The following is a 26,213-nucleotide window of genomic DNA, read 5'->3' as shown; positions in this document are numbered from 1 at the left end:
TTAAATTGATTGTTTTAATTTTTGCTGTAAGCTGCTTTGGAAACTATTTACTGAAAGGTGGGCTAGAAATGCTTTAAATAAATATATTAATTGTCAAGAACTTTAATAATGCAAACCAGCCCAGAGCCACAAGATCTAGTGCTAAAAACTGATTCACAGAATGTATTTTTATTGTTGTTCAGGCAGTCAATCCCAACCTTCTCCCAGAAGATTTTCAAGATGGACAAATAGACCCATGAGCAAGGCAGTCACCATTGTCAACAGCTGGTGTGTTAGAATATTGGGCTTGGATGATTCCTGCACACACACAATTCAAAGCCCCACTCAGCTACAATGTTCACTGGATGGCCTTGTGCAAGTCACTATCTCTTAGTCTTAAGTTATGTCACAGGGTTAACGTCAGGTGAAAAGAAATGCTCTGATCTACATTTTGTGTCAGTGGCCCAACTTTGCCCTCTGTGTTGTGGAACAGATGTTGCCTTACCAGTCTATAGTGATATTCTTTCAAAATGAAGAGTCTGAAATCAATTACAGTGCAATCCTATATATGTCTAGTAAGTTCAATGGGGCATCCTCCCAGGCCTTAGTCTACAATAGGTTATTGTGACACCAAGTGTCATTTAATACAGGATTTCCTTTTCTACAGACATCCCATTAGATGCAGTATTGGCCTGAGGGGAGAGGGAACTAATCCAAGCTCCTCCCAAGGTATCAGTTGATGGAGTTGTTTTTAAAAGCCATCTCTTTCAGAATCTAAAAATGGGAGCTATTATGATTTATCTTACACAGGGCCTAAACATAATATGGGGGGGGGGGAGTACAAACTTTGGGCACAGTACAAACACAGCCCCCCTCCCATAGATATACCACAATCTCCTCCCACACATAAAGTCTCATAAGTCATGAAAGAAAAGTGACGATTTGAATTCTAAAATTGTATTTTCTACATTTTTGATATGTAGAAAATCATGGCCCAGACTGAGGCTTTTCTACCACGCCCCTTTCTCCCCCATTTCCCTTTACTATGTTTGTTTTAATGTAACATCCAGATGGAAGAAAATTTCTACAAAGCTTGCTGACTATTTTGTAACTTTTTGGTTGGTCCTAATAAACATAGTAACCTGTCAATGTTTTGCTTATTTTTATTCTAATAGGCCAATGCTGCTGTAAACATTTTATAAATAAAGTGTCACACAGCAGAGCTGTTGGGGGTGGTGAAGGAATTATTACAACCTGACACTGAAATGAAATGGAACACACCACTGATGGCTTGCTGTGATAAATTTGCAAGACACTTTTAATATAAAACCTTCCGTATCCAGCATGACTTGGACTCCATTGTTCGAGAAGTTTCATTAATAGAGGTATCCAGAGCACCCTCTCTGGGTGAGTTTCAGTTGTTGTGGCATGAGGATGCTTAGACAAGTTCGACTGACCACTTGTATGCTTAACCCTCGCCCATCTTGGCTTGTTATATCTAATAAGGAGGAGATGGTCGGTTGGGTCTGGTAGGTTATAAAATCCTCTTTGAGAGAGGGAGTGGTACTAGCTTCTTTGAAAGAGGCGGTAGTCAGCATGCTCCTGAAGAAATCTAACTTGGACTCAGAAGTAGAGGATAACTATAGGCCAGTAGTTAACCACTCGTTCATGGGCAAGGTGCTCAAGGTGGTGGTTGTCAGCCAACTCTAAGCACTCTTGGATGAATCTGATTTTCCAGATCCATTTCAAAATAGAAACAATTCTGTTTTGGGACAGAAATGGCCTTGATAGACCTGAAGGATGATCTTTGCTGAGAGAAAGATGGGGGTGGGGAGCGTGATCTTGTTGATTCTCTTGGAACTTCCAGCAGCTTTAGATTCCATCGACCATGGTATCCTTCTGAATCAGCTGGGTCTGCTGGAAGTTGGGGGCACTGCTTTACAGTGATTCTGTTCCTACTTGGATGGCTGTTTCCAAGAGGTGGTGCTGGGGGATTATTGCTCTGCTCCATGGCAGTTATGTCACAGTGTTTTCAGGAATCAATCTTATCCCCTATTATATTCAATATCTACATGAAACCACTGGGAGAGGTTATCTGGGGTTGTGGGCTATGGTGTAACCAATATGCAGATAATACCCAACTTTACCTCTCCTTTTCATCTAACCCAGATGAAGGTGTAGATGTCTTGAAGAGAGTAATAGACTGGATGAGGACTAATAAACTGAAGCTCAATCCAGACAGGACAGAGGTACTGTTGGCGGGTGGTTCATCTGCCCAGCTCAGTGGTGTTCAACTTGTTCTGCAGGGCATTGCACTCCCCTTGAAAGGTCAGGTGTACAGCTTGACAGTGCTCCTGGATGTATCTGTCACTTCAAGCACAGGTGGCCTCGGTGGCTAGGAGAACCTTTTATGAGCTTAGGTCAATATACCAGTAGGGATATTGGAGGAATCCGGTTGGGGGGTGGAGGTCGACAAGCTTTCGTTGGCTTGCCCCCCCCGACTCCATTCCGTCTTCTGCCAGCTGGCCTGATTTAGTGTGCAACAAGTCAGACCAGCTGATGGAATTTGTAAAAAAACATTTGCATTAAAAAAACATTTGTGCAAATTACAGTCGCAAATTGCACAAATTTTCATAATCTGCACAAATTTCAGCTGTAAATTGCACAACTTTGTATAATTTGTGCAAATCACAGCCATATTTTGCACAAATTAGGCAAATCTGCACAAATTACAGCTGCAATTTACACAAATGGTGCCCACAGGATCCTGGGGAAATGGCGGTTTTGTGGGGGAAACCTGATTAAGTTCCCAGATTTCAGGAAAAAGCCATTGCATGGCTTGCAAATGTAAGCTGAGCTGAGCTGAGGGCTCCAGGGAAATCCAGCAAGCCCCAAAATGGCCAAATTCCCCCATGATGGCCATCCCTACATACCAGCCACAACCCTATCTGGGCAGATAGCCTGGTGTTGTTCAGTCATTCAGTTGTGTCCGACTCTTCGTGACCCCATGGACAATAGCATGCCAGGCCTTCCTGTCCTCCGTTCTCTCCCGGAGTGTGCTCAAGTTCATATTCATTGCATCGGTGATGCTATCTAGCCATCTCATCCTCTGCCGTCCCCTTCTCCTTTGGCCTTCAGTCTTTCCCAGCATCAGGGTCTTTTCCAGTGACTTTTCTCTTCGCATTTGGTGGCCAAAATATCTGAGCTTCAGCTTCAGTATCTGTCCTTCCAATGAGCACTCAGGGTTGATTTCCTTTAGGATTGACTGATTTGACCTCCTTGCAGTCCAGGGGTCTCGTAAGAGTCTTCTCCAGCACCACAGTTCGAAAGCATCAATTCTTCGGTGCTCAGCCTTCCTTATAGTCCAGCTCTCACAGCCATACATTACTACTGGGAAAACCATAGCTTTGATTAGACGGACCTTTGTCGGCAAGGTGATGTCTCTGCTTCTTACTATGCTGCCTAGGTTTGCCATAGCTTTCCTCCCAAGGAGCAAGTGTCTTTTAATTTCATGGCTACAGTCACCGTCTGCAGTGATCTTGGAGCCCAAGAAAATAAAATCTGTCACTGCTTCCATTTCTTCCCCTTCTATATGCCAGGAAGTGATGGAGCCAGATGCCATGATCTTAGTTTTTTTAAGGTTGAGTTTCAAACCAGCTTTTGCACTCTCCTCTTTCACCCTCAACAAGAGGCTCTTGAGATCCTCTTCGCTTTCTGCCATTAGGGTGGTATCATCTGAATATCGGAGGTTGTTGATAATTCTCCCGGCAATCTTAATTCCGACCTGTGATTCATCCAACCCGGCGTTTCTCATGACGTACTCGGCATATAAGTTAAATAAGCAGGGTGACAATATGCAGCCTTGTCGTACTCCTTTCCCAATTTGTGGCAGCTATCCATGTTCTGGTAACCTCCCGACTGGATTACTGCAATGCATTGTACATAGTTGTTTTTGTTCAGTCGTGTCCGACTCTTCATGACCCCATGGACCATAGCACGCTGGGCCTTCCTGTCCTGCGGTCTCTCCCGGAGCATGCTCAAGTCCATATTCATTGCATCGGTGAATTCATTGCTATCTAGCCATCTCATCCTCTGCCGTCCCCTTCTCCTTTTGCCTTCAGTCTTTCCCAGCATCAGGGCCTTTTCCAGAGAGTTTTCTCTTCGCATTACGTAGCCAAAATATTTGAGCTTCAACTTCAGTATCTGTCCTTCCAACGAGCATTCAGGGTTGATTTCCTTTAGGATTGACTAATTTGACCTCCTTGCAGTCCAGGGGACTCATAAGAGTCTTCTCCAGCACCACAGTTCGAAAGCATCCATTCTTCGGCGCTCAGCCTTCCTTATAGTCCAGCTCTCACAGCCATACGTTATTACTGGGAAAACCATAGCTTTGATTAGACGAACCTTTGTTGGCAAGGTGATGTCTCTGCTTCTTACGATGCTGTCTAGGTTTGCCATAGCTTTCCTCCCAAGGAGCAAGCGTCTTTTAATTTCATGGCTACAGTCACCGTCTGCGGTGATCTTGGAGCCCAAGAAAATAAAATCTGTCACTGCAGCCATTTCTTCCCCTTCTATATGCCAGGAAGTGATGGGGCCAGATGCTCTTTCACTCTCAACAAGAGGCTCTTTAGATCCTCTTTGCTTTCTGCCATTAGGATGGTATCGTCTGCGTATCGGAGGTTGTTGATAATTCTCCTAGTAATCTTAATTCCGACCTGTGATTCATCCAACCCGGCGTTTCTCATGATGTACTCTGCATATAAGTTAAATAAGCAGGGTGACAATATGCAGCCTTGTCGTACTCCTTTCCCAATTTTGAACCAATCAGTTGTTCCATGTCTGGTTCTTACTGTTGCTTCTTGACCCTCATACAGGATTCTCAGGAGACAGGTAAGGTGGTCTGGTACTCCCATCTCTTTCAGAATTTGCCACAGTTTGTTGTGATCCACACAATCAAAGGCTTTAGCGTAGTCAATGAAGCAGAAATAGACTTTTTCTGGAATTCTCTTGCTTTCTCCATGATCCAGCGAATGTTGGCGATTTGATCTCTAGTTCCTCTGCCTCTTCGAAACCCAGCTTGTACTTCTGATAGTTCTCAGTTCACATACTGCTGAAGCCTAGCTTGTAGGATTTTGAGCATCACCTTGCTGGCATGTGAAATGAGCACAATTGTACAGTAGTTTGAACACTCTTTGGCGTTGCCCTTCTTTGGAATTGGAATGTAAACTGACCTTTTCCACTCTTGTGGCCACTGTTGAGTGTTCCAAATGTGTTGGCATATTGAGTGCAGCACTTTAACAGCATCAACTTTTAGGATTTTAAATAGCTCAGCTGGAATACTGTCATCTCCGCTAGCTTTGTTGTTAGTAATGCTCCCTAAGGCCCACTTGACTTCACCCTCTAGGATGTCCGGCTCAAGTTCAGTGACCACACTCTCATGGCTATCAGGGACATTCAGATCTCTCCTGTATAGTTCTTCTGTGTATTCTTTCCCCTCTTCTTAATCTCATCTGCTTCTGTTAGGTCTCTGCCTTCTTCGTCCTTTATCATGCCCGTCTTTGCACAAAACGTTCCCTTGAGATCTCCGATTTTCTTGAAGAGATCTCTAGTCTTTCCCATTCTGTTGTTTTCCTCGATTTCTTTGCATTGTTCATTTACGGAGGCCTTCTTGTCTCTCCTTGCTATTCTCTGGAACTCTGCATTCAGTTGGATAGATCTTCCCCTTTGCTTTTCGCTTCCGTTCTTTCCTAAGCTACTTGTAAAGCCTCATCAGACAGCCACTTTGCTTTCTTGCATTTCTTTTTCTTTGGGATGGATTGAGTTGCTGCCTCCTGAACAATGTTATGGACCTCCATCCATAGATCCTCAGGCACTCTGTCTAATCCCTTAAATCTATTCCTCACCTCCACTATATATTCATAAGGGAGATGATTTAGGTCATACCTGAATGGTTTAGTGGTTTTCCCTACGTTCTTCAATTTAAGCCAAAATTTTGCAAGAAGCAGCTCATGATCTGAGCCACAGTCAGCTCCTGGTCTTGTTTTTACTGACTGGATAGAGCTTCTCCATCTTTGGCTGCAAAGGACATAATCAATCTGATTTCGATATTGACCATCTGGTGATGTCCATGTGTAGAGTCGCCTCTTGTGCTGTTGGAAAAGAGTGTTTGCTATGATCAGCATGTTCACTTGGCAAAACTCTATTAGCTTTTGTCCTGCTTCATTTTGTACACCAAGGCTATGCTTGCCTGTTATCCCGGTGATTTCTTGACTTCCTACTTTAGCATTCCAATCCCCTATGATGAAGAGGACATCTTTTTTGGGTGTTAGTTCTAGAAGGTGTTGTAGGTCTTCATAGAACCGATCAACCTCAGCTTCTTCGGCATCAGTGGTTGGGGCATAGACTTGAATTACTGTGATGTTGAATGGTTTGCCTTGGACTTGTACTGAGATCATTCTATCGGATTTGAGATTGTACCCCAGTACTGCTTTTCCCACCCTTTTGTTGACTATGAGTGCTACTCCATTTCTTCTAAGGGATTCTTGCCCACAGTAGTAGATATGGTGGTCACCTGAATTAAATTCGCCTATGCTTGTCCATTTTAGTTCGCTGATTCCCAAGATGTCAATGTCCAATCTTGCCACCTCATGTTTGACCACCTCCAGCTTACCTTGATTCACTGATCTGACATTCCAGGTTCCGAAACAATATTGTTCTTTACAGCATCGGACTTCCTTTTCACCACCAGACACATCCACGGCTGACTGTCCTTTCGGCTTTGGCCCAGCCGCTTCAATCTTTCTGGCGCTACTTGGAAATTCCCTCTGCTCTTCCCCAGTAGTATACTGGACTCCTTCTGACCTGAGGGGCTCATCTTCCAGCTTCATCTCTTTTAGCCTTGTGATACGTTCCATGGGGTTTTCTTGGCAAGAATACTGGAGTGGGTTGCCATTTCCTTCTCCAGTGGACCACATTTTGTCAGAACTCTCTGCCATGACCTGTCCGTCTTGGGTGGCCCTGCACGGCATAGCTTATGGCTTCACTGAGTTACGCAAGCCCCTTCGCCACAACAAGGCAGTGATCCATGAAGGGGATTGTACATAGGGCTACCTTTAAAGATGGCTCAGAGACCTCAGTTCATACAAAATAGAGCTTCTAGGCTACTAACAGAGACTGGTTGATATGATCATGTGACACAGTGCCTCATCAGCTCTACTGGGTTCAAGTCCCTTTCTGAGTCCAATTAAAAGTATTGGTGTTGACATTTAAAGTCCTAAACAGGTTGTGACCAAAATATCTAAAGGAAGATCTTGTTCCATATGTGCCTGCTTAGACCCTTAGATAATTCAGAGGCCCCCTTCCAGGTGCCCCCACCAAAAGAGGTTTGGCAGGTGGCAACAAGGCACATGGCCCCAGGTGAGGACCTTTCTTTACAGAGTTTCATCTTTAGGTTTTATAACTGTTTTTATAGATTTTATTTCTGCGCTGAGTTATTATGTTTTGTAATCCGCCTAGAGAACATTTGTTACTGGTTGGATAAAAATGTAATAAATAAATAAATAAATAAATGAGACAAGTTCACTTTAAACCTTTATTTTTCTGCCCCTTTTCATTGCAAAATCATGAATTATCTATAGCTATCGCAGCATGGTATGTGTTGTGTGTGAACTAGCCATTTACTGTAAATCCTATCAGCAGCACTGCCATTCACTGTCTCTCGGATAAATATTTCTGATTAAGGCCATCACCTGTTCCTCCCTCCTGCTTATGCACAAGGAACTCTGGGAATGGTAGTTCTTGTCACATAGGACAGCACAAAGTTTTCTGTCTTTCAGACTACAAATCCTAGTTTAAGTGCACAAGAACCTGCCTCTGTTCTAGAGAAGAGCCTGGGCCAGCAACTCACTGTTCAAAATGTTGCTTATTTTCCTCTAACACTGCTTCTGATTGGCTCTGGCAAATCTCATAAGATCTGGACAATAGGCACATAGATACAGGGTAACAAGTTTCCATAAATAACCTAAATCTACAATTTAGCCTCATTTTTACCCCCCTGGTAACAGGCCGCACCACATTTTCATGCCCTTAGTAGCATCTCCCCATCCCTCCTGCTTTGGCCCTGGTCTTACAGGGTTGTTTTTAGAATGAACAAGATAAACATTGTCAACAGACTTTGCACAATATAAAATAACTAACTTTGTAAAATGTATCACAGATACGTAGTGCCACTCAAATCCAAATTTAGCCCCGGGCTCTGCTGCACATGCAGAAATTCTTCATATTACCACCACCCACACACCACATGCATTATTATACAGAAATCTATAGCAGAGTAATGGGAGGCCTCCTAGCACTAATATTAGTGCATGGATTAATTATTACTCCTGTGTTTCAAGGCTGAAGAGGAATGCAGATTTGAAGGCCTCACCAGACATCATGAAATCACTGACACATCCTCTTGGCTGATTACAGCCAGTAGCTCTGGCCTGAGGACGTGGATCCAGAAAGCGATACATGCGTCTTTGAGAGGAGGCCAACTAGTGATCTCTTTAAAACAGATGGTGGTTTGGCCTCTCCTGAAGAAGCTAGGGCTGGATCCAGAGGACCTTAATGATTTTAGACTAGTGGCCAAGCTTCCATTTCTGGGCAGCGTGACTGAGTGGGTTGTTGCAGGACAACTTCAGGCATTTCTAGATGAAACTGATTATCCGGACCCATTTCAGTTGGGTATTAGGCATGATTTCAGTGTAGAGCCTGCTTTGGTCACCCTGTAGGATGAGCTTTGCTGGGAGAAAGAGAGGGGGAGTTGGTTCTCCTAGACCTCTCAGTGTCTTTCAATACCATTGGTCATGATACCTAGCTGGTATATCAGCCAACCATTGGTCACGATATCCTTCTGAGGAGGCTGTCTGAATAGAGAGCCAAGGGCACTGTTTTACACTGGTTCCATTCCTACTTGGGCAGCCAGTTCCAGAAGGTGGTGCTGGGTGACTATAATTCTGTTTTGTGGAGACCCAGTTGTGGCATCCCTCAGGGCTCTATTTTGTTCCTCATGCTTTTTAACATCTATATGAAACCAGTGGGAGAGGTTGTCTGTAGGGAAGTGTCATAAATATGTGGTTAACTCCCAACTCTACCTTTCCTTTTCATCAAATGCAGGTGAGGCAGTGACTATCCTGAAACAGGGCTTGGGCTTGGTAATATGCTAGATTAGAACCAGTAAACTGAGACTCAATCTAGACAAGACAGGAGTTCTGTCAGTAGGTGGTTCATCTGTCCAGTTAAGTGGCAGTCAACTGGCTCTAGATGGGGTTGCACTCCCTCAGAAGGAGCAAGTTCACAGTCTGGGTGTGCTTATGGATCCAGCTCTGTCATTCGAGGCACAAGTGGCATCAGTGGCATGAAGTGCCCTTTATCAACTCTGGCTGATATACCAGCTAGGACCCCATCTGGATAGAAATAGTCTGGCTACGGTTATCCATGCACTGTTATCCTCTCACCTGGATTACTGCAATGCATTGTCTATGGGACTACCTCTGAAGATGGTCCAGAAACGTCAGTTAGTGCAGAATAGAGCAGCGAGGCTGCTTGCTGGGGCTGGCAGTTTTGAACATATTACTCCAGTGCTCTGTCAACTGCACTAGTTGCCAGTCAGTTTCTAGGACCAATTTAAAGTGTTGGTGCTTACCTTTGAAGCCCTAAATGGCTTAGGACCAGTCTAACGGAAGGAATGCCTTCACTCGTATGTTCCTGCCCGATTGCGAAAATAGTCTTCAGAGACTTTTGTCTGGGTACCACCACCCACAAGGTATGACGGGTGGCTACCAGTGAAAGAGCCTTCTCCGAAGTGCCTGTCCCCTGCCCCTGGTCTATCAAATGCCCTTCCCAGGGAGATATGCCTGAAGGCTTCAGGGTACTCATTTAGGTGCCAGTTTAAGACTTTCCTCTTTAAGCAGCATTTAACCTTTAATCTGTTGCATTATTAATTTTGCTGTGGCTCCTCAAAGGTTTTAATATTTTTTACTGCTTCTAATGTTTAATATAGTATTATGTTGATACTTGTATTTTGTAGTATTGTTGTTGTTCAGTCGTTCAGTCGTGTCCGACTCTTCGTGACCCCATGGACCATAGCACGCCAGGCCTTCCTGTCCTGCGCTCTCTCCCAGAGTGTGCTCAAGTTCATATTCATTGCATCGGTGATGCTATCTAGCCATCTCATCCTCTGCCGTCCCCTTCTCCTTTTGCCTTCAGTCTTTCCCAGCATCAGGGTCTTTTCCAGAGAGTTTTCTCTTCGCATTAGGTGGCCAAAATATTTCAGCTTCAGCTTCAGTATCTGTCCTTCCAAGGAGCACTCAGGGCTGATTTCCTTTAGGATTGACTGATTTGACCTCCTTGCAGTCCAGGGGACTCGTAAGAGTCTTCTCCAGCACCACAGTTCGAAAGCATCAATTCTTCGGCGCTCAGCCTTCCTTATAGTCCAGCTCTCACAGCCATACGTTATTACTGGGAAAACCATAGCTTTGATTAGACGAACCTTTGTCGGCAAGGTGATGTCTCTGCTTCTTACGATGCTGTCTAGGTTTGCCATAGCTTTCCTCCCAAGGAGCAAGCGTCTTTTAATTTCATGGCTACAGTCACCGTCTGCGGTGATCTTGGAGCCCAAGAAAGTAAAATCTGTCACTGCTTCCATTTCTTCCCCTTCTATATGCCAGGAAGTGATGGGGCCAGATGCCATGATCTTCGTTTTTTTAATGTTGAGTTTCAAACCAGCTTTTGCACTCTCCTCTTTCACCCTCAACAAGAGGCTCTTGAGACCCTCTTTGCTTTCTGCCATTAGGGTGGTATCGTCTGCATATCAGAGGTTGTTGATAATTCTCCCGGCAATCTTAATTCCGACCTGTGATTCATCCAACCCGGCGTTTCTCATGTTGGATATATCTTCCCCTTTCTCCCTTGCTTTTCGCTTCCCTTCCTTCTTCAGCTACTTCTAAAGCCTCATCAGAGAGCCACTTATTTATCAGTGTGAATGCTATCCTGGCTCCTACAACATTCACTGGTTGCAGAATTCAGGATGACCACAACTGACAAATTCTCAGTCTCCACAAGGTCTTAGGAGGATGTGATCTGATGATTCCATGATGTTAACCCCACCTCTTTTAGAATATGTCTCCTTCCTCATGGAAGCTGCAGGGATAGCACAAAACTGTATTTCCTAGTCTATACATATAACTCTTGAATTATGCCCACACAGGAAGAAAATGAAAAATGCAGCACATAGTTCTTAAAATTGGCACATCTTTAAAGACTTCAGCAAAACAGCACTTAATTCCCAATGTTTCCTTCAATTAAATTAAATCCTGCATTTTGTTAGTATTCTGAATTTAACAGAGCAGTCATATTATTAACACGTAACTCCTTGCTATTGTGCTCTTGCTACAGATCTAGTAGCAAAGCAAACAAAGTAAGCTATTTTACATTGAGCTTGAAATGGAACAAATTAATATCACTTTGTTTACAACAATTATACGGAGGCCTACATGAAATGCATAATTAGCACAGTAACAATATGCATATAAGTATTTAGCTATACGCCTCCCAACCCTATTTTTCCTGTCTCACTGTGCTAATGACTAGCCTTGCGAGCACACTAGAAGTTGGTTTTATAAAGTGCTCCTTTTAGTTCTAAGAGAAAAATTTGCAACGACCGAGTTAGAGCCTATTATAGCAGGTACTGAGACTCAATCCAAGTATTTGGCTGAGAACTTTGGAAGGAAAAAAATAGATAGTCACTTTCTATCCCGTAAAGGCTCGCATGAGCTCACAAAACTAAAAACAAAACAAAACTGAAAAACGTTCCCAATGTCTGTCTACATCCATCCATCTTCATTCCTATAGGCTACTTTTCACCAAAGGTGAAAGGAAAAGAAGGCTAGTAGAGGATTTTTTCTTACCAGAATTCCCTTTAGTTCTTTCATTGCACTCTCAGAAGGCTTGGGCACTTCTGGCTGTAATTAAAAACAAAACACTCATCTAAATAATCTGATTTTGCAGATGCTGAATAAAGCACTCAAGAGTGTGCAAGAGGAAATCCACGTTCTAGTGGGAAAAAAATTATAAGCAGTGGGATTCCATAACAAAGTCTTTATTTTGAAATACACTAGACTGGATTGGAGTAATATACATGGGATGAATCTTAATAGTATGAAGTGGTTTGTGGGATAAAAAAAAGAAGGAGCTCTTTTGTTATCTTTTTGGGATATCTCTGCTAAAAAGGAATAAAAAGATGGGGAGAGGGTAGTCTTATAACTTAATCATATAAGACTCCATTAACTGTAGCAATACAGGCTGGAGTGAACCCAGGTTGCTCCCTCCCTTCATTTTATCCTAATATAATCAACTCTCTTTCCTCTGAACCAGCTCATGGTTAATTCATATGGGACAGTCTGAAAAAGGTATTTGAGATAGTTGGGGGAGGGAGTCCCCCCACTATTTTTTTTTCCAAACCTAGAAGCCATAGGTTGCCCCATCAGGCCTCCAATTAGCCTCCTTGATCTCCCACACAAATGATCAAAGTCATGATAGTAGCAAGGTTGCTGAAGCTCTCCAAATTCCATCTTGAAGCCTGTTCCGACTTGAGTCTGTATCAGATTGCGAGCTTTGTTTTTTCTTTTCGCATGAAAATCCATGCATATTTTCGTGCGTATTTTTCCAAATGTATGCATAAACAGTGCACATTTTTTAAATGTATACATTCTTCTCCTATTGACTAAAGCGTATTTGTGCTCATTTGCCAAAAGCACACATTTTTTCATGTGCATTTTTGGATGTACGCATGCTGTTGAACACAATATTTTTGGTCCGCGAATCATATTGCAAGCTTGGAAATGTATGGACTTCAGCTGTAGATTGCATCCAAATCCGTATTTGGTCAGAAAGGCGAGAACTGGGTAAATCCTGATAAAAAAAATGAACTGAAACTGATTTCTGATACATTCCTAGTATATAGCTATTTCCACTATTGCCTGTGCTGGAGGCTGGTCCTGCTTTCAGGTCCATCAAAAGGGTACAGGGTTTGTGATGTTGCACTCTGAGAGCTGGGACCTTACTCCAATCCTAAAGATGCTAATATCAGAAAAGAGAACCAAAGAGAGCATGGAAACCAACTGTACACTTTCACTATGTTTTAAGAATGAAGAATCCTATCTTAGTCCAGGTAACTGTATCAGAGGAACTTCAGAACCCCTATGTTCTACTGGAATAGAGGGATAGAGCAGATATATGCAGTTCTAAGAAATATAGTCACTTTCTACATGAAGTCACCCCCTTACATTTTACATGCAGGCTGCTAACTACCCACCTTTGTCTTAGAACGGTTGGTCTGATTAACAGGTTTAAGGTGAACTCCCTTTTTAATTCTATCCATCATTTCTTCCACGGCTTGTCTCTTCAGATCTGTTACTTCTCCTGCTCCTAAACAAATAAAAAAGTCAAATTAAACATCGTGAATATTCCTGTTAGAGAGCTTACTACTTCCCTGTATGAGTTGCTTTCCTTTTACTGAAAGTTGGTGAAAACAAGAGTCAGGAGGGGGGGAAAGCCATCCTTCCTGACTCATGCCATCATTCAAGCGCTAACCTTGGTGCTGAAGGCAGAACTACTATGTTGCTTAGATCATTGATTCCCAAAATCCATCACAGGAGAGTTAAGAGTAGAATGCAGATTCACCAATTTAGAAGAGAAATGGTGGTGGTAAATAATAATAATTATATCATCATCATCATCACCACCACTAACATTAAAATACCACTGATATAAGCTGCACTGATGTAAGTGGCTTACAATTGCAATTAAAAATAGCCAAACACAATAATTAAAAAACAAATATTCATATAAGTATTTACAGTCAGGGCCAGAAATATCGAAACAAGGATAAGTGTTTTGGCAGTTGGCCTCTGTACACCACCACATTGAAGTTGAAAGGAAACACACCCAGATGGGAGCCGAGTCAGGACTTTCAGCTGTAATTCAAGGGGTTTGACAAAAGCGGGGCACTAACCATTCAGGAAGGACAGCCAGTGGCATACACACACACACACACACATCGTTGGTGGCTCATAAGTAATGGAATAAACCAACATCACTTCAAACTTAAGGATCGCCTTTAATACCTGGATGAAAATCCTTTGCAGTCAATGACTGCCTGAAGTCTGGAACCCATGGACATGACCAAATGCTGAGTTTCCTCCCTTGAGATGCTTTGCCAGGACTTTACTGCAGCTGCCTTCAGCTGCTGCTTGTTGTGGGACTTTCTGCCTTCAGTCTTGTCTCCGGTAAGTGAAAAGCATGCTCTTTTGGGTGGAGATCAGGTGACTGACTTGGCCATTGAAGAACAGCCCACTTCTTTGCCTTGAGAAACTCTTGGGTAGCTTTTGCTGTATGTTTTGGGTTATTATCCATCTGCAGTATGAAGCGGCGTCTTATCAGTTTGGCAGCGTTCGGCTGAATCTGAACAGAAAGTATAGCCCTATACACTTCAGAGTTCATCCTGCTGCTTTTATCAGCAGTCAGGTCATCAATAAACACCAGTGACCCGGTTCCATTGGCAGCCATACATGCCCATGCCATAACACTGCCTCTACCAGGTTTGACAGATGATGTGGTATGCTTTGGATCATAAGCTGTTCCTTTCCTTCTCCATACTTTTCTCTTCCCATCATTCTGGTACAAGTTAATCTTGGTTTCATCAGTCCAAAGAATCTTATTCCAGAACTGGGCAGGCTTTTTTAGGTGTTTGCTGGCAAAGGCTAATCTGGCCTTTCTGTTCTTGAGTGTTACCAGTGGTTTGCACCTTGTTGTGAAGCCTCTGTATTTACATTCATAAAGCCGTCTCTTGACTGTAGATGTTGATAGTGACATGCCTACCTTCGCAAGAGCATTCTTGACCTGGCTAGATGTTGTGAAAGGGTTTCTCTTCACCATGAGCAGAATTCTGCAGTCATCCACTTTAGTTGTCTTCTGTGGTCTGCCAGGCCTTTTGCTGTTGCTGAGTTTGCCAGTTAAGTCCTTCTTTTTCAGGATGTTCCAAACTGTTGTATTGGCCACTCCCACTGTTTTTGCAATCTCTCTGATGGGTTTATTTTGTTTCCTCGGCCTAATGATGGCCTCCTTCACTCTCATGGACACCTCTTTGGACCTCATGTTGGGAGTTCCAGTGAACAGCTGCCAAATGCAAATGTAACACTCAGAACCACCTCCAGGCCTTTTATTTGCTTGACTGGTCATGGGGCACCCAGGAAACAGGCCACACCTGGCCATGCAGCTGCTTGTCAGCCATTTGTTCCATTGCTTATGAGCCACCAACAATGTGTGTGTGTGTATGCCACTGGCTGTCCTTCCTGAATGGCTAGCGCCCCACTTAAGTCAACCCCCTTGAATTACAGCTGAAAGTCCTGCCTTCGCTCCCATCTGGGCATGTTTCCTTTCAACTTCAATGTGGTGGTGTACAGAGGCCAACTGCCAAAACAGTCATCCTTGTTCCGATATTTCTGGTCCTGACTGTAGTTCTATGCTTCCCCAATAACAATAAGCAACATGGGGCTCTGAAGGTGATAATAAAGCATCTTCCAATGGATCGGCAGCCAGGGTTGTTTGGTATAACGATGCTCCACATTCTGGTGCATTCTGCACCAGCAGAAGTTTCTGAACACTCAACGTTCAACTGTGAGCAGGGCAATCCGTTCACCAACCCACCAGGGACCCATGCTGTCTAGTGAGCCATAAAGAGAAAGCAGGTACAGTTTTGAAAGTGTAATACAAACTGCTGTGTAGAAGAAATGCTCAGCTGCTGGCTGGGGTTAGTGGGAGCAAGGTAGGAAAATGAACTAACTGGAAGTGAGAACAGAATCACAGAAGGGTCTCCCTAAGCAAAATCACAACTCACTGGCATGTAGGGATATTGGAAAATATCATGTAGGGATATTGGAAAATCTGCAACGGAATCATTGCAATGAAAATCTGCAATGAGTTTGGATTTCTATGGATCCAACCCACGGATTCTGCAGTGGATGGCTTTTCCTGAGTCACACAGATTCTGCAGATTTGCGGAGCAGTTTTTTTTTTAACTTTCCAAAATTTTAGGTAAATTTAGTTGTAGAAAAAAATTAAAAGTAAAAAAAACACTGTAAAATTAAAAAATCACTGGCCAAAAATGCACATTTCACCTATAAGCTAAAGCATTAAAATGTACATGGGGGGATTTGCACATTTTCATAAGTGCAGATTTGCACAACTGAGAATTTACGTAAATTTAGGAAATTGGTAAAATCCACTCCCATCAATGAGCGGACGACAGAATGAAAGGCACCTGATAATCCACAAAACAAAATCTGTATATCCCTACTGGCGTGTCAGTGAGTTTATATTACCACGTTGCTAGCTTATGGAAATCTTAGTATAAACTAGCTACTCTGCTAAATGCTTTGAACTACTATTGAGTTCCTTCCTTTGTATTCTATTAGCAGGTTCTGAAAAAAATGTTGTTTGCATTATTTCACATGATCCTTATTTTGGATAAACATGCAGGATCATAGAATATTTTGTTCATCCTGATATAATCCCAATTTAACCAGTTAAGTTAGGAATTATTCAAATGCAATTCTGGAATGCTCCATTCACATTTATATGCCACTGTGGCAAAGTATCTAGTGCCTTCACTAGAGCTGGCCAAATGAATGACCATAAGGATGAAGTTGGGAAGAAGGTAATATGAGCCTATATTCAAGCATGCATAAACATGCCTGCTAGTTTAAGCTTGTGCAGAGCATCCCTGTTTTTCATATGTGTAAAGCCACATATGTGGTTTGGCACTTTTCAAGATAAATAAATAAATAAATAAATACACCACCACCCCACCCCACCCCACAAAAAAGCCTGTTGTATTCTTGAAAGAGCAATTCCACATTTCAAACCAAAAGATAAAAATAAACTGTCAACATACGCATTAGATACCCTCCTCCTACAAAATCCAAACAAAATGAAAATACCAGCCTAACCTCCCTTCCACACCAGTCTTTAGCCATCAAAAGCCAGTCTCAATAGGTAGATCTTCCAGTGCTTCCAGAAGATGTTCAGGTTAAATTTCAAGAAAATGCAGCTTACAACTGGGAAGCATACCACCCTATAACCGCGGAATATATACGATTTAACTTGGTATACTACTGGTACACTCAATATTGGATTTCTGGTTAATCTCACAAACTGTGATAAACTCTGTCGGAAATTTTAAAGCCTGATCCATTACCCCATACCTTCAACGACTTCATAGTACTATGTTCATGGTGGTTAAGGTGGTTAAAAGACTGGATTTTTCCCTCCTTCTAGTGTATGCTTATGAGTGAAGTGGAGATTCTAATCCACCTCAGTGACTGCAAGTACACAGTACCAGTGAGATATAACAGACTAATTAATACAGAGGGCAAGGCTATGATATTATGTATATTTTGTTAAATATAAAGGGTAGCAAGTATTAAATAGTATAACATGACCTTGAGTTATGCAAGGAGACAAAAGACCTTAAATATTCAAGACAGAGTGCTATCAAGGGGATAAAGCCTTTAACAACCAACCAATGGACTCACTAGTTAGCTCTGAAAAATAACACTTCAGTTCCCCAGTTGTAAAATGTAAACAACATGCTCAACGAGACTGTTATGAGGATGAATATGATAGTGATCATCAAGTGTTTTGCACATTAGAAATACGAGGCAGAGAATTACTAAAACAACATGTCCCTGACATGAAAAAGGTAGAATGTTCACACTCCAAGTGAAACAAAAAGCTCCTTCTCAAAAGAATGCAAAAAGCTTCACATGAACATGCTGATGTTCTAGGAGAGGTGAGCAGAGCCACTGAATTAGATCGTGACAATTAATGACATGGGACATATGGAACTCTGGGCCATGCTATTTAGATTGGCTTTATTCTTAGTCTGCAGAGAAGTATTAGTCTATATCTGGGGGAGGTAAAATGGTGCCCTTGGGCACCAATATGCCCCCGACACCTTTCTTGGAGTCCACCAAGGTGCTCTGTCCTTCCTACTTTTTTCTGATTAACACATTTTCTTACCAGCAACTGGGATTGCAGTGAAATAGGTTTCTGTTGGTGCTGAAAACTGTGGGTCCAAAATAATTGTTTAGTGTGTTTGGGCTTGGACACCATCTGTGCACTGTACTCAGTCTTTTGGGCAGGTTACTTGTCCTTTGCCACACCATCCATGGCAGCCATTTTGGGGTGGTGCCCAGGAGTTTCTCAAATTGCCAAATGTGCCCACAGCCCCCAAAATTTGTCTAACCCAGTCTTTATTTTAATTTAATTTTATATTTTTATTTTATATTCAAAAATTTAATCAATTTTAATTATGCATGTAAGTCACCTTGAGTGCCATTTTTTGGTAGACAAGTGGGGTACAAATCAAATCAATAAATATATTGTGCACCTATTTAAAGTTAGGCTTTAAACAGACCATCTGTTTAAACCTGAACGCCTATTTATCTCTGAAGAATAGGAAGCATGAATTCTAAGTTGTTAATGACCATCATTAACAAGCCAGAGGCTAGTTGAAATAACTAGATCAAATGGCAGCTCTTGCACTATATATATATATATATATATACACACACACACACACACACACGCACACACACACACACACTTTGAACCATTTATAGAGCTAGCAAATTATTGTGCAAGTTAGGGAAGGTCAGAGCTGGTAAAATATACTAATTAAATGAAAAGCATGCTCTGCTCATACAAAAACAGTGAACAGCACAATTCTATGCAGATTTCCCATTGCCCTGCTGCCCCCAGAAAAAATATATTTTTAAAAAATTGAGGAAAAATATGGCGTCCATAGCACTATGGAGTACCAAAGGGATCAAATAGAGCTTGCAAAGGAGTTAAATTTGACCTTTTTGCCTCCAAATGGCTGTGGATGCCATTTCCCCCCTCATTCTTTTAAAAATCATTTCCAGGTCAGTCAGCAGACTGCAGCCCACAGCAGTGGGAGGATCCATGGGCTTAGCCTCCCAAAGTCACCCCACCTCTGAAGTAGACTGATGTCCTGCTATGTCTGGGTCAGGCTCAGCCCTAGAGCCAACTATAGGGCAAAGCTAATCAGCAGACAGGCAAAAGGTCAAGCACGGTTTTATCAGTCTGGCAAGAGGGCAGTTCAAAACAGGAGAAGTCAGTAAGCGGGCAAAGGTCAAGGGCACAGTATTACCAGTCAAGGAAGATAGTTCCAAGAGAAGGATCTGAGGCATGGCCTTAGTGAAAACACAGATAAACAGTCCAACACAAAGACAGTCCAAAGAGTAAGGGTTCAAGATACTACAAACTGAGGCAAGGTGTTGTTCCAGCAACTAGCAGATGTCCACTGACAGCTTATATGCTGGTGCTTTCGAAGCCCCACTCAGGACTCAGCTGCACCACAGCAGAGGCTTGGGTAAGAAGTTCTCCTTGTGAAGAGGACACTACTCATGAGGAGTCCTTCACGTATGAAGAGCCCTCTTCAGCAGGTGGGAACTCTTTTGTCTGGCCACCATACTAGCCTGAATTTTAAGGCATCAGCATTCTCAAGGGCTAGGTGGTGGCTCAGCATCCCCCCCCCCCAATTCAGAAGCTGAGCTCTCTGCCTCTCGAGAAGGCAGATGTGAAGGCATCATCTCTGAGGACTCAGGACTGTCTTGAGTAGTGCTGGGTCCTCTGAAGCGGCTTATTCCCTGGGGACATCTGGCTCTGAAGTTTCAAGCTCTTCCTCTGATGAGGACTCCCCCAGGGAAATCACGACAACTGACTCCCAAGCGAGTGTGCACAGGACTGCACTCTAAAAATCTAACACCTTCATCATGGCAGAAATGTGTGATGGGCCGGAGATCACTTGGTCAGATTCATGAAGTGCTATTCTCAGTTGGCACATGGGTGCAGACAGATGAAGGGAAGCTGTTACCTACAGACAGAGGCACGAAGGCCCAGCAATGCAAGATACAGGTGTATCTTATTAGTATGCAGGTGTATTGGCCCCAGGAGCGTAGCCAAGTCATATATAGTGTTAAGAGAGGCATAGAGATCCATAATGCTTGCTTAACTTCATTATTGGTGTATTTCCCATGCTAGTAAGCCTCTAAGCATGTGCAGATGAGTCAAAGGCCGATAACAGCCTTGTTGGTGCATTCCTTGCTAATGACGAGAGTCTTTATCTCTGATGTGCCTGGGAAGCAAAGTCTGTTTACAGGTGGCTGTGCTTGAGAACCAAACACTTCTAGCCTATGCTGGGAATGAACGCTAGGGGTGCTTGCTAGAGTTGTGCTGCCTCATGGCTAACATGTATTGTATAAAACCCATTTGACCCAATGGCTCGGGGCTCAGAGAAGCTGTCTGATCCAACCATTGGGTACGCTTGTGTGCTGTAAGTTACCCAATAAAGTACTCCTTGTAAGTAAACCTTTGAGTCCGATTTATCACTATTTTGGCACTTCTAACCTAAAAGTTCAACGCCCACGGCTGGGGCGACACAGCAGGGTCAAATGCACACAGGTTCAAACAGAAGTGCAAAAGATCTAATCAGAACGGATGTGACTAAACATGCAGCAATTAATGGGGATGTTAAAAAAATGCAAGCATTGCATTAGACCAGCCCAAATCAAGGTGGGTGTCCCCTTTCAAACTGGGGTTCATTCCCTGTCTCCACAAACATTTGCAGTGAGTCCGTGATACCGGGCTGCAATTGACAGCTCCATACACTCTCCTGGGTTGCACAGAGCTGTCAAACATTTGCAAAGGTAATTGTGGGGCTTGTCAGAAGGAAAGTAGGAATGAAGCTGAAGGAGCCAAGGGGTGTGCTGTTGGCCTCTTCTTCAGCTACGGTATTGAAAAGGGCTTTGGAAACCACCTGTTTGAATGGCTTTTAATTCACTTGTTTTATTGATCATGCTGCAGTTTTATTGTTGTGGCTCTGAATATCGGTTTTAGACTGGTTGAATTAAGGGAATAGTAATAAAAAAAGGGAATAACATGGGTGCATGGACCCCTGACCCCTTCATGGATGACTGCCTTGTTGTGGCGAAGGCGCTTGTGTAACTCAGTGAAACCATAAGCTATGCCGTGCAGGGCCACCCAAGACGGACAGGTCATGGCAGAGGGTTCTGACAAAATGTAGTCTACTGGAGAAGGAAATGGCAACCCACTCCAGTATTCTTGCCAAGAAAACCCCATGGAACGTATCACAAGGCTAAAGGATATGACGCTGGAAGATGGGACCCTCAGGTCGGAAGGTGTCCAATATATTACTGGGGAAGAGCAGGGGGTATTTCCAAGTAGCGCTACAAAGACTGAAGCGGCTGGGCCAAAGCCAAAAGGACACTCAGCTGTGCACATGTCTGGTGGTGAAAAGAAAATCCGATGCTGTAAAGAACAATATGGTTTAGGAACCTGGAATGTAAGATTAATGAATCAAGGTAAGCTGGAGGTGGTCAAACATGAGATGGCAAGATTGAACATCAACATCTTGGGAATCAGCGAACTAAAATGGACAAGCATGGGCAAATTTACTTCAGGTGACCATCATATCTACTAGTGTGGGCAAGAATCCCTAAGAAGAAATGGAGTAGCACTCCTAGTCAACAAAAGGGTGGGAAAAGCAGTACTGGGGTACAATCTCAAAAATGATAGAATGATCTCAGTACAAGTCCAAGGCAAACCATTCAACATCACAGTAATTCAAGTCTATGCCCCAACCACTGAGGCCGAAGAAGCTGAGGTTGATCGGTTCTATGAAGACCTACAACACCTTCTAGAACTAACACCCAAAAAAGATGTCCTCTTCATCATAGGGGATTGGAATGACAAAGTAGGAAGTCAAGAAACCACCAGGATAACAGGAAAGCATGGCCTTGGTGTACAAAATGAAGCAGGACAAAGGCTAATAGAGTTTTGCCAAGAGAACATGCTGATCATAGCAAACACTCTTTTCCAACAGCACAAGAGGTGACTCTACACAGGGACATCACCAGATGGTCAATATCAAAATCAGATTGATTATGTACTTTGCAGCCAAAGATGGAGAAGCTCTATACAGTCAGTAAAAACAAGACCTGGAGCTGACTGTGGCTCAGATCATGAGCTGCTTCTTGCAAAATTTCGGCTTAAACTGAAGAACGTAGGGAAAACCAATAAACCATTCCGGTATGACCTCAATCATATCCCTTATGAATATACAGTGGAGGTGAGGAATAGATTTAAGGGATTAGACCTGACAGACAGAGTGCCTGAGGAACTATGGATGGAGGTCCATAACATTGTTCAGGAGGCAGCAACTCAATCCATCCCAAAGAAAAAGAAAAGCAAGAAAGCAAAGTGGCTGTCTGAGGAGGCTTTACAAGTAGCTGAGGAAAGAAGGGAAGTGAAAAGCAAGGGGCAAAGGGGAAGATCTATCCAACTGAATGCAGAGTTCCAGAGAATAGCAAGGAGAGACAAGAAGGCCGTCTTAAATGAACAATGCAAAGAAATTGAGGAAAACAATAGAATGGGAAAGACTAGAGATCTTTTCAAGAAAATCGGAGCTCTCAAGGGAACGTTTTGTGCAAAGACGGGCATGATAAAGGACAAAGAAGGCAGGGACCTAACAGAAGCAGATGAGATTAAGAAGAGGTGGCAAGAATACACAGAAGAACTATACAGGAAAGATCTTAGTGTCCCTGATAGCCATGATACTGCGCTCACTGAACTTGAACCGGACATCCTCGAGAGTGAAGTCAAGTGGGCCTAAGGAAGCATTACTAACAACAAAGCTAGTGGAGATGACAGTATTCCAGCTGAGCTATTTAAAATCCTAAAAGATTATGCTGTTAAAGTGCTGCACTCAATATGCCAACAAATTTGGAACACTCAACAGTGCCCACAAGACTGGAAAAGGTCAGTTTACATTCCAATTCCAAAGAAGAGCAACGCCAAAGAGTGTTGAAACTACCGTACAATTGTGCTCATTTCACATGCCAGCAAGGTGATGCTCAAAATCCTACAAGCTAGGCTTCAGCAGTATGTGAACCGAGAACTACCGCAAGTACAAGCTGGGTTCCGAAGAGGCAGATTGTCTAAATGTTTACGTAGCCTATCACGGCTGAGTGAAAAAAAAAAAACAACCCGCGCGTATGTTTCTGTTCTTTATTTTGGCACGTGTAGTCTACGTAAACATTTACGTAGACTACGGCGAAAATAAGCCGTAGTCTACGTAAATGTTTACGTAGACTACACTTCCCAAAATAAGGAACGTAAACAGCAGCACCCATGGGCGCCGCCATTTGCTTACGCGTTTTGTTTTTTTTTTCAATCAGCCATGATAGGCTACGTAAACATTTACGTAGCCCATCACGGCTGACTCCAGGGACGCAAACGGCGGCGGCTACGGCCGCCACCATTTGCATTCCCGGCCGGCCGGGATTTGCGGCGGGAGGGACGGGGCGCCTCCCCCCCGGCCAGAATTTCGGGAGGAAGGGACGGGGCGCCTCCCCCCCGGCCAGAATTTCGGGGGGGAGGGATGGGGCGCCTCCCCCCCGGCCAGAATTTTGGGGGGAGGGACGGAGCGCCTCCTCCCCACCGTGAAGCAAATTTCGTCAAAGGTAAGTGACTTTCGTACATCCCTACGTCGGACACGACTTAACGACTGAGCAACAACAACAACAAGGACCTCTGAGACTGAGAAAGAGAAGAATGGTGGGGAAGAGAGATGGAGGTGCAAACCTATGGTAATATAGAGGCACAAAGGACAAGAGAGTAGTGTGTGTTGTGCGTACGGAGGCTGGAAAAATCCGAGATGGACTAAAATTAGCTCAGATTTCTAAGAATCCGACCTGTGGAATTCACTGCGAAGCAACCTCCGCAGGCCATGTGGAGTCTGTCGACTTTCTGATTTATTTTTTTTAAACTTTCCCAAAATTTATGCATATTTATTCATAGGAAAATACACATTTCTGCTGAGGAAAAGTTTAATGGAATGGCGGACAATAAGCTAAATGTTACGTATTAAGGTAAATTATGCAAATTGTTACGAAACCTCTTACGTAATTATTTGCGTATTTTTCCGCATGAGGAATTTTTTTTTTTGGCATCCGTCTGTGAGCAGACGATGGAACAAAAGATGCCTGACAATCCACAAAACACAGACCGAGTGGATTTTACATAGTCTGTACATCCCTTGTTGTAGGGCACAATAAGAAAAGGGGATTACTACAGAATAGGTTAAAAGGAAATACTGAATTAAAGGGAATTTTTAAGTTATTTATTACATTTATATCCTGCCTGTTCTCCAAAGAACTCAAGGCAGTGTACGTATTCCTTCCCCCACCCTGGTCCAAGGTCATCCAGTGAATTTGGTGGATACTGTAGCATAGAGATTCCTTTAATTAACAAAAATGTAAAACTGATCCTCAGAGTAATTTGAGTTGTGCGTCTAAGGAGACCTGAACATTTTGGGCCCACGCTCATGTTGGGGTCTTTGATAAAGTGTTGTGGGTGCTGTCACAAAATGACTGCTACGGGGTCATGTCCACTTATAAAATGGCTGCCATGGTGGGCAAGGCCAGTCTCTCTAGATTACCATTGCGCCTCCATCTCTCTTACCCTCTCTTCTTCTTTTTCTCAGTCTCACAGTTCCTTGCACCCATGTCTCAAACAGCCATTTCACAGTAGCCAAAGTAACTTCCCCAGGAACCTGAATACAAGGCAGAAGTGGAGTCTGAGCCCTGAATGCAAAACCACTGCTTTGAACCCACAGTTTTCCAATCCAAAGAAACCCATTTCACAGAAAGCAAACTCTCTCACTCTCTCTCTCTCTGTCAGCCAACTCTTCTCCACCCAAATCTCTTATCTTTCTCCCCCATGTCACCATCCAACTGGACACATACACTCTTCTCTCACCTCGGATCACCACCCTAATACAAGCACACAACCTTTCTCTCAGGTTCACTGCTCCCAAACCCTTTGTCTTTCTCTCTGTATCATTTCCCACCCTCCCCTCATGCCCCCTCTGTTCTTTCTTTACCCGCCCCACACATCCACTCCATTTTCTATCCTCCTTCCATGCCCCCTACAACCTTCTCTTCTTCAAACTACAACACACTAGCACACTGATCCACCACTGGTCCTTCTCTCTCCTCTCCAACCAATCCAAAGGCCTGCTGCTGTCCAATCAGAATGGAAGTGGGTATGTATAGGGAAGTCTCAGTGAGGAACAACTGGGGAGCAACCAGGCAGAGGAAAAGCATAGGCAATGGGGGCCATTTTAATCATTTTTTAAAGACAAGTGATCTAGTGTGGAGGAGGGTGTATAGGCTGATGGATGCCATGGCAGTCGTATGGTGGTTCATGCAGCACTATGGATGCGGTATTGTGGACCCCACATTAACTAGAGCCAGTGTGGTGTAGTGGCTAGAGTGTTGGACAGGGAGTTGGGAGATCCAGTTGGCCATGAAGCTCGCTGGGTGACTTTGGGCCAGTCACAGTCTCTCAGCCCAACCTACCTCACAGGGTTTTTGTTGTGAGGATAAAATGCAGAGGAGGATTATGTATGCTGCCTTGGGTTCCTTAAAGAGGAAAAAAGGCAGGATATAAATGTAATAAATAATAGATAATAAACAATAAATAATAAATAATAAACTATGCTTCCAATCAGGATTTTTATGTTCTATTGTAACACAAAGTTGGCATGAAGAGGTGGAGGTTCAGAACTTGGTCTTTCATCATATCGTAATGAATAAGCAGGTAGCATCAACACTGAGCATAATAATCAAGAACAGAAAAGGTTAAGCATGTTAGGGAGGCCCAGTAACGCAGAAGAGTCTGCCTTTGGGGATTGAGTCATTATACACAAAACCTCTTACGTAATTATTTTTTGGTAACGCCACCACAATTATTCACAGACAGTAAAAAATCCCTGTTGGTTTCTGCTGACCTGATTTTCAGTCAACAAGGATGGTTCTTAAAATGGAAGGTTTGTTTGTTTAAAGGAAATGCCAAGAAGGCACAGACAAATGATTACTCTGACAAAATAATTCATTTTACTGGCAGGAAAATATGCTGTACCTGATTCTTGCGGAGATGTCTTTTCTTTCTTGGTCACACTGCTGTTTGGATGAGACTTCTTACGAATCATTGACATAAGGGACCTTTCACAAAGTGAAGATGGA

General features: G+C 43.2%; 1 protein-coding gene across 1 annotated transcript in view; it reads right to left on the bottom strand.

Annotated features, from left to right (window-relative positions):
• Positions 1–26,213, bottom strand: part of SHTN1 (shootin 1) — a 152,144-nt gene that overhangs the window by 22,209 nt on the left and 103,722 nt on the right. The window contains exons 12-14 of the mRNA XM_084841960.1: positions 26,110–26,192; positions 13,337–13,443; positions 11,931–11,984 (exon numbers count right to left, since the gene is read on the bottom strand). Coding sequence (XP_084698086.1) covers positions 11,931–11,984; positions 13,337–13,443; positions 26,110–26,192 — 244 coding nt within the window. The remainder of the gene's footprint in view (positions 1–11,930; positions 11,985–13,336; positions 13,444–26,109; positions 26,193–26,213) is intronic.

The sequence above is a fragment of the Heloderma suspectum genome, chromosome 3, assembly GCF_057233095.1.
Source record: "Heloderma suspectum isolate Gila_16-S chromosome 3, 16-S_ref, whole genome shotgun sequence".
NCBI lineage: Eukaryota > Metazoa > Chordata > Lepidosauria > Squamata > Helodermatidae > Heloderma > Heloderma suspectum.
This window is presented reverse-complemented; position numbering and strand designations above follow the sequence as displayed.